General features: G+C 13.0%; 1 protein-coding gene across 1 annotated transcript in view; it reads left to right on the top strand.

Moving 5' to 3' along the window:
* Positions 1-10,763, top strand: part of LOC128957156 (uncharacterized) — a 28,021-nt gene that overhangs the window by 15,445 nt on the left and 1,813 nt on the right. The window contains exon 9 of the mRNA XM_054302879.1: positions 10,592-10,760. Coding sequence (XP_054158854.1) covers positions 10,592-10,760 — 169 coding nt within the window. The remainder of the gene's footprint in view (positions 1-10,591; positions 10,761-10,763) is intronic.

Genomic DNA, 10,763 nt, shown 5'->3' with positions numbered 1-10,763 from the left:
ATATATATATATAAAGTAKTAATTATATAAACATTWTRTRGAATATTTCAATAGTATATTCAAACAATTTTTTACCAATAATTYTTTAAAAAAATTATTTTCCAATAAAAAAAMAAAGTATCAAGCTAAAWCTATAGTATATTTTATAAAATTATTTAATTAAAAAAATTATACTATAATTTTTTTCAAATATATTTTATTTTTTATTTTTACAAAATACATAACTGTAAAGTTTTACAYTAAATATACTAATAATTTAATTATTTGTTTAATTAATATTAATTAGTAAAAGATAAAGTCCTAATTATTATTTATTAATTAAATTTATTTTGTTAGTAATTATTATTATTTTTTTTAATTATYGRTTTTTATTTTGTTAAGTAATTTTTTTAAAATAGYTGTTTTTAAATTATAATTGTTTAAATAAATTTGAWAAAATTATGATATCTTAATTTAATTAAATTTAATTTATAAAATAATTTTTAAAAATATTTATTGAATAATGATATTTAATATATTTATATATACTATATATATATATATATATATATATKAATGTTATTTTTTGTGACAATTTATGTTAATTTGTAAAAAATGATTAATTTATTAAATTATTTAGATTTTTATATAATATTCAAATTCATGACTAATATGATATTAATTTTCTATATATATATATATATATATATATATATATAGTATTTATTCAAACATWTAARYAWATTGTATTAATTYATAGTTTAGACGAGATTATTAAAAATATATTTATCATTTATATTAACAWTATATATATATATATAATAATAATAATAATAATAATAATTTATATGTGCCGTGAAATTAATAATTTTTTTTGTTTGTAYTTATTTTATTATAGCATCCAATAAATGTATGCATGTATATATCATTAGTATCATCATATAATAATTTATATGATTATTATTATTATATGTAAAAATATGACATCAATTTTTTTATATATATTGTTATTGTCATTATTATTATTGCTTAGATTTATGATTGTTAAACAATATTATAAGTGTGATACAGTATATACCTAATAGTGTAATAATAATAATAATAATATAGTAATAAATGGTATGTATATATCTAATATAATTATATATAATATATTTAGATATATATATATACAGCATATATGATTGTCAGACAGCAATAAAAAATAATAATAATTTTTTATGTGTGGTATAACACACACACACAYACAYAAAATAATATATATTAATAATAATATTTATATAAAATTTATCACAAAAAAAATTGATATACATATTGAGTYAGTYAGTCATTTAGTCAGTTAGATGTTGAGGACAAGGAGGAGGCAAATGAGTCGGTGCTTAATAATAATAATAATAATAATAATATTTTTTTTGAGTGAGAAAAACGCAAACTCCCGGAGCTATCTATTGAATATATATAGTTCAGTCAACATATAGACATCGATGATAACAATAATAATAATAATATCAACTAAAAAAATATCGGTTATTGCGAGATCAGACCTTAAGATATATATATATATATATATAACTTATATATATATATATATATATATATATATATATATTATGTGTGTTTTTCTATACTAACAATTGGATAAAAATATATTATATATATATATATATATATATATATTCAATAGTTTATATATATTTCAAGTCATATCATAAGAGATAGAGATCTTAAAATACATTATTTAGTAGTATATTATTATTATTATTATATATATATAAATAATATTAATATAAAAATAAAGAGTTATATATAWATCTATATATTGTTTTTTTTCATTCAACAACAATAACAACAATAAAACTACTAAAAAAATAAATCTTTTATTTTGTGTGTATTTAAGTTTTTTTTAAAAAAAAGATTTTATTTTTATTAAATCTTTTGTTCAAATTTAATATATTTATAWCTAATAATGAATCATATATTTATTAATAAATAAAAGAAAAAATAGTTATTTTTAAAGTTTTTTTCAATAAAAAAAATCTATTATTAATATATAATAAGTAATATTTTACTAATCTTTGTAAGTTATTTTGTAATAAACAAATTAATAAACATTAATTTAATATATATATATATAATAYTTATTATTTATTTATTTTTGTTAAAAAAATTGGATTATTATATAATACATATTTTAATAATTGGTAAGAGATTTTTTTAATATAATTTTTTTAATAAATAATTTTATTAATAATATTGTATAATTTTAAATAATKATTATATAATATAMAAATAATTAATTTWATYATAATAAATAATACAAATATATTTAATTTTAATATATATTTAGTTAATCTATAAATTAATTGTATGTATAATATATGATTTTTTTAAAATCTGTTTAATCATTAWTATATAATAAAAATACTAATAAAAGWTAYATAAATTGTTTAGACATAAACTATTAGATTATATTTTATATGTCTATTCTCTATATTATATATATATACTATATATACTATATATATCTGATGATAGACTGTATATASTTATGTATAAATTATATCTATATATATATATATATATATATATATTAATAATAAATATCTATATATGTCATCAATTTTTATTTATCACATATTATGCAACTTAATAAATGTTAAATATTATTGGAAATGTCAAATATTTTACTAAATATATATATATATATATAACTATTTATATATATATATAACTAAATATTGTTTATCACTAGAGTATATACAGTCTATATCTATATATATATATATATAAATATTTTTTTATCATCAATAAAATATAGGCAGCAATTTAGTTAATTAGATTTCCATCAATTTTATCTTATTTTTTTCAATACATTTTTATTACTTATATTATTTTATTATTATTATTATTATTATTATTATTATTATTATTATTATTATTATTATTATTATTCTATGTATTTATATATAAATTGCGAGAATATTTTCAGCGTATCTGACGCTAAAAAATTGCAAAAATTCTTGAGCTATGACTTGAAAAAAAATTAATATCACTTTTGATATTAACTTTAATATATATATATATATATATAATATTAATTTATTTTATATACATATATATATATATGATATATATACAGTATATATGTTTTATATTATTATTATTATTGAGACCATACATACCATATATATATAKTGTKTTTTGTTAACTATTTTTTTATATATATATTTTGGATGTTTTTATTATTTRTTTTTAATATACAATAAAACATATAATTGCTTGAATGTTATTATTTTTATATATATAATKATATATATATATATTTATATTTTTTATGTTTATGTCTATTGGTATCTTAAAATAATATCTTAAAACAACAAAATACAAAGTAATTATCAAAATAATAATAATATTATTATTTTTTGTATAAATAAATTCAGTAAAACATAATTTTTTTTTAAATTTTATAAATAATGAAAATTTTGTTGCAATAAAAATATTATTTAATAAGTATTTATGAGAAAAAAAYAATAATAATTAAATAATAAATTTTTTAGCAAATAATTTTAATTAACATATAATAAAATAGTTAAAAATAATTTGTTGAAATATTTTCCAAAAAAATWGATWTATTTTTCAGTGTTAAAAAATAAATAAATAAAATCACTATATATTTTTTTATATACAATATAAATTGATAAAAATAATATATATATATATATATTATTGTGTTATACAGTACAGTATATATATATATACTGTATATTTTGACACAAAATAATTACCTTTAAAAAAATCAATTGTCAGGAAACATGTTGTCGTCAATTTTATTGTCAAATAATAGCTAATAATATACACTGTATATTCAATATACAGTATTTACTATACAATATATATATATATAATTTGTATTTTATTTGAAACTATTTGTAWTWCTAAACTCTAGWTAAAATACTGTATATATAATAATAATAATTAGAAAATTTTRTAATATATTGTTTTTTATAKAGCTATTTTATATGTKTTTAATTTATAAACTGTTTATACATATATATAAATATTTTTTCTCTAAAATTAATTAGTATTTTTTAATGTCTGACATTTATAATTATTATAATTATTTTTTATATATATTGTTTTTATTTATATGTCTAGTCATATGATTAAATATGTCTAAATTTTAAATAACAAAAAWATAAATAGTTTACTAATTTAATGATTCAATTTATTTAAATATATTTAAACTAAATATATTTAAAATATTTATTTAATATGTTTTTAATATAAATAAGTATTTAATGTCTGGGCTATTGTTTTATTTATTTAAAAAAAAAATTATATATTAATTTTTTTCTAGTATTTTATTTTTATTAATATAATACMAACAATGAGAAAACAAATCTAAAAATTTAATTTTTGTTTTGTATATATACTAGTATATATATATATAGTAGGATTATAATAAATATTTAATCATTTACAACAACAACAATAATAAAATAAAAACAAAATAATAATTATTAATAAATTATTTAATGAGATAAATGTTATGTCATTATAGAGAGATATATATATATATATATATATATAATATATTAAAGATAAGTCTGTAAGTGATTTGCAAACCGCTTATTGCAAACTAACCAATGGTTTAATACAAGAATATTCTGTGTGTGTGTATATATATACAGAATATTCCTGTATTTTTATTTTTATATTACATATATATATATATAACTACTGTATATATATATATATATGTGATCAGGTGGTCATTAAATACATATAAGGTATAAGTATTTAATGGTTTTTATGGTTTTGTCAGCAAATCATTGATAAATAATAATAATAATAATATGAAAAATAAAATAATAATATTATCAATAATTTTATGAATTTTTTTAAAAAAAATCATAGTTGTTTATCTAATATTTATTATTATAATATTAACWTTATATATATATAATATATTGTGTGTAACTTAATAATAATAATAATAATAATAATAATATTTTTCAAAATCTGTGTATATATTGAGTGAATATACATTACATTACATAAAAATAATAACAATAATAATATGCAAATATATGATATAAATATTATTATTATTTAATAATTTTTATTGATATAAAAATTTATATAAGATTTATTATTATTATTATTATTTAATGTACTTAAATACATATTTGTTTATTACAAACAAATAATCATAAAAATMAAAAATAATAAAAATAGTTAGTATAACAACTCTATTAGTGTATAAATGTTTTTATGTAATTCAATGTTATTTTTTTCAATAAACTATTTAATTATATTAGTATTTTTGTATTTATTTTAGTGATGAAAAATATATATACGTAAATCTACAATGTTTTACATTAGCATTGAATTTTTGAAGGAGAAAATTATTTATTTAAAATTTGCATAGTTTTTAGTAAAATATAATTTATATATCAATAGTATATACAGTATAACTACTTGTATTATAAACTCATTATTTATTTTCTCTTTTTTTATATACAGTATATTATATATAAATTACTTTATATATATATATATTGTTATATATTGTTAACATTATTATTASTATTATTTGTTGAATGATTATTTGAAAAAAGTTTATATATATATATATATATATATATATATATATATATATAATACTGTACTTATTGTATAATATATTATACTGTATTACAGGGGTATGCAATATATATATATATATATATATATATATATATATATATTATATACTTACTATTACTTTATATTTACTTATATAAATAACAAAACAAAACAAAATTTTGTATTTTATATAAAATACAATTTCATAATAGACTTATTATATATGTTAAAGATTATTATGATTATAATACAGTATTATATTTTATCAAAAAAATAAAATAAAATAAAAATAAATTATTTTATCTTAATTGTAAAATTATTTTACTATATTTATTATATACTAATACTTTATTGTAATAATAATAATATTATTTTTATTATTTGGGTGTAAATATTTAGATTTAAATTATTGATTATGTCAAAAACATTTTTTAAAAATAAGTAAAATATTATATATATATWTTAAATATATATAAAATTGTATTAATTTTCTAGACAATAATAATAATATATTATTATATACAGTATATACTGAATTATATTTGCATAATTATTATGTGTGTAAATATTTATTATTATTATTATTATTATTATTATTATTATTATTATTATTATTATTATTATTATTATTATTATTATTATTATTATTATTATTATTATTATTATTATTATTATTATTATTATTATGAAAACTTACAAAATTTAGATGACAGTAGTTTTTTTTAAAAATAAAAATATTTTAAACATTGATAATATATTTTTCGGAATAATATTTATAATATTTATACATAAATATATATATATATATATATGTTATGTATTTATTTAATAAAATATTATGTTTATTGTGTGTGACGTTTAACATTTAGTGACATAACATAATATTTTTAAAATTTTTATTTATTATTTAATTTTTTTTATTTTTGTAACACATTTTTCAACAAATATAATATTGAAAAATAGATATTTGAATTTACTTTATTTATGTTATTGAAATTTAAATATTATTTTTATTTATTATAATTATTATTATTACTGTTTTCATTCAGATAAATATTTTTTGACAAAATAATTTTTTAATTTTATCTATATATATATATATATATATATGCATAAACAMTGTATAATTTGTTAGCGATGCTAAAACTACTACAATATGTATAATTATAATAAATATAAGTGTTTAATATATATATATATAGACTATAATTTAGTATATTTATCTATATATTTGATATAATAATTATAATAAAAGCATCGGTTACTACATTAGTATAGAAATAATGCCCAATGGCTATAATTTTGATTGCATTTATGTATGTATGTGTGTATGTATGTGTGTGTATATATGTATGTATGTGTGTATGTATGTGTGTGTATATATGTATATATATGTGTGTGTATGTATGTATGTATGTGTATGTATGTATGTATGTATGTATGTATGTGTGTATGTATGTTTGTATGTATGTGTATGTATGTATGTATGTATGTATGTGTATGTATGTATGTATGTATGTATGTGTATGTATGTGTATGTATGTATGTATGTGTGTATGTATGTATGTATGTGTGTATATATGTATGTATGTGTAAGTAATTATGTGTTATATATGCATGATGTTACAAATTAATAGTGAAAATTATAATAATTAACATATGTCAAAAATTGCTGCAGATTTTTTTTTGAATAATAAATTTATATGTTTGATAAAAATTTTAACATTAAAAAACAAAATTATAATAATAAAAAAATCTAAAACAGTATTTTTTGTTGGTTAAAATGCATTAATACTGTATATTAGATAATATATAAATAGTTTTATTTTAAAAAACTTTTTTTTTGTCTTTTAAATATATATATATATATATATTTATAATGCATTTTGTTGTATGCTTTTAGTCATTTCCTATACGTAACAAACAGTATATAAATTATATAATATTATATATATATATACTGTATATATAWATATATATATATATATATATATATATAAATTTAGTAATACATTGACATCACTTGTAGTGATTCACTACTTTATTTTATTGGTAAAAATAATGTTAAAAACTTTATACATAGTATTTTGTATTTTTATATATTTATTTTAATACTATTTAATATATATATATATAATATAGATATAATATAWTACATATATATRTATATATTATGTATATTTTAAATATTAARTATAAAATCCTTAATGCAATTAWTAAGTCTTATTTATAGTTAGATTATTTAATAATTTTAAATTTTTCATATTTAATAAAATATAAAAATCATAGTATAATTATTATTATTATMAATTTKGATTAATTATAAACAWAACAATAATTATAAACAATTGWKTTTATTTGTTTGAAAAATAATTAGTTGATTCAATTAAATTTTAATAAATATTTATTATTATTTATTTATGCTTAAAATGTTATTTAAGCTAAATATATTAATTAACAATTAGTTTACAATTAAATTTAGTAATTAAATATTTAAAACTAAAAATTTTAATAAAAATTATAACATCTAAATATTTTGTTAWTTTTAGTTTTTTAATTAAWTTCATRMATATTATGTTTAATTTTTCWAAAATATTAAAATAAGGGATTTGAATATATTTTTTAAAAAAATTATTTGTTGTTTTTAAWTAGATAATTATTAATTTTAAAATCAAAAAAATATYTTTTATTAGTACAAAAATATAATATTTTATATTATTTATAATACTTTTATGTATAAAATATYTACAKTTTGTAAAAAACATTGGCTATTGATTAAAAAAAATGTTTAATCTGAATTTAGATTAATTATAAAATAATAATACTATTGTATAAATTTTTTTTAAAAATTACATTAGTTAGTTTTATTATTATTATATTTGATCCAATATTCAAAAAATACAATATCTATATTATAATATATTATATAAAATAAGAAAAATTTCTTATATTATAATAATAGTGTAATAATAATACTATTACTGATTTAAAATTTTTATAATATAKATATATATATATTGTATATACTGTATCAGTAATGCTATTTTATGATAAAATGCTTATATATATTTTCATACTACTCATAYATATATATATATATATWWTACTACATATTTTCAGAGACAAAATAAAAWATAAAAAAAAAAATGATTCAAAAAAAATAAAACTAATAATTTATGTTGAATTGGTTGCAGAATATTCTTGCACTAGATTTTTATTATACGATTTATTTTATTTTATATATACTGTATTATATTATATATATATATATATATATATATATATATATTAATAAAAATTTTTATATATGTAGTTATCCWCCAATAGATTCCTCAAATAAAGTTATTCACATAATAATAATTACATTTTTTAATACATATATAATACATATACTCTATATACTGTATATACTGTATATATTGTATTATATATTATATTTTTGAATAGCATATATATATATATATATATATGAAAAATAATTGAGTATTTTATTATTATTATTATTACTGAAAGTAAATTAGTTTTATAAAATATAATATCTGTATATAATATATATAGATTTATACAGTAGTTTAATAATACTAATAATTATTTTTTTTAGATTTTATTTTATTTGGATGACTTGTTTTAGTATATAATATATTATTGTTTAGTCTAACATTGAATTTWGTATTATAATTGTATGATTTTTTTAAACATGTTTTTTTTTGTAGTAATATATTAGATATGAATTTGTATTATTATTATTATTATAATACTATTGTTTTATTTATTAATTTATTGTTTTATGACAAATAGTTTTATATATATATATATATATATAAATTTTGTGTTTGTGTGTGTGTTTATTTAATTAATTATTAATATTATAAATTACAATAAATATTTAAACTAATTATTGTTGATATAATTATATGAATTTATACTAATTTTTTTATAATAATAAAAAGTGCTTATATTATTCAATTAAATTTTTARTATAATATTATTAATATATATATATATAGTATAGTATATTATTGTTATTTTAGTTATAAATTTATTTATTTTGCATTATGTGTAATATTTATCAAATTCATYAATTATTATTATTATTACAAAAAGTTAATTATWTATTTTAAATATATTATTATTATTATTATACAATATGTTTGCATAAACTATAAAATATTAGTCATTTATTTAATATATTTATAAATGTTGTTAAATTAAGTAATTATTAGTAAATATTTTAAAATTATCATAAATTTATAATAAATATATAGATTTTTTAAATTTTTTATTATTTTTAATATTTATTTGAWAKTAACAGTTWTTTTCTAGTAAATATCATAATTTTATTTTTATAATTATTTGTTTTTTTTGTGTGTAATTTATAATTATACTGTTATTGTTTGAATTTACACTAATTTATTAWATATATAATTTATATTATTTAATTTAATCGTAATAATTAACAATTATTTTAATTATAATTTTTTTTATCTGTATTAATAAATTATTATTTTTATCTATTATTATAATTATAACTATWATWTTTTTTAATTAAAATATATTATTATGTTTGCATTTAATAAAAAAACTGTAAAATACTACTATTAGTTAACTTGATAATATATTAATCTTAATTATTAAAATATAATTAATTACTAATTTACATTTATAATATTGATTTATCAATAAAATAAATCAATAAATATAAACTATAACTTTTAACAAATTTAACATGTTAATTGTTACATGTTAATTTGAAACAACAACAAAATTTTTATTTTATTATAATTCAATTAAATTAATTAAATATCATAAATAATTTTTAGTAATATAATCTAATTTGTTTTTGTTGTAAATTTCAAAAAAAAAATTTTTTTACATAATATTGTTATAATTTTTTTTTAATTAATATGAAAAACTATGAAAATTTTAATTAATTTTAATTTTATTAATTTTATTAATTTTAATTTAAATAAAAAAATTGATCTAGCTACAACAATTGGTGGTCACTGGCCAATTGCCATGCTCAAAAGATGAGGCATCAGTATTGGCCGGCATTCAATTGAGAATAGAGGAGACGTGGCCTCAATCGAGGACAGGTAGTCATCAGCAYCARCAKCWSCATCAGTATCATTATAATCAACCGTCACCACAACACAGTC

The sequence above is a fragment of the Oppia nitens genome, unplaced genomic scaffold (genome assembly GCF_028296485.1).
Source record: "Oppia nitens isolate AA-2021 unplaced genomic scaffold, nextdenovo-longstitch-racon4-pilon3 scaffold37_pilon_pilon_pilon, whole genome shotgun sequence".
Lineage (NCBI taxonomy): Eukaryota > Metazoa > Arthropoda > Arachnida > Sarcoptiformes > Oppiidae > Oppia > Oppia nitens.
This window is presented reverse-complemented; position numbering and strand designations above follow the sequence as displayed.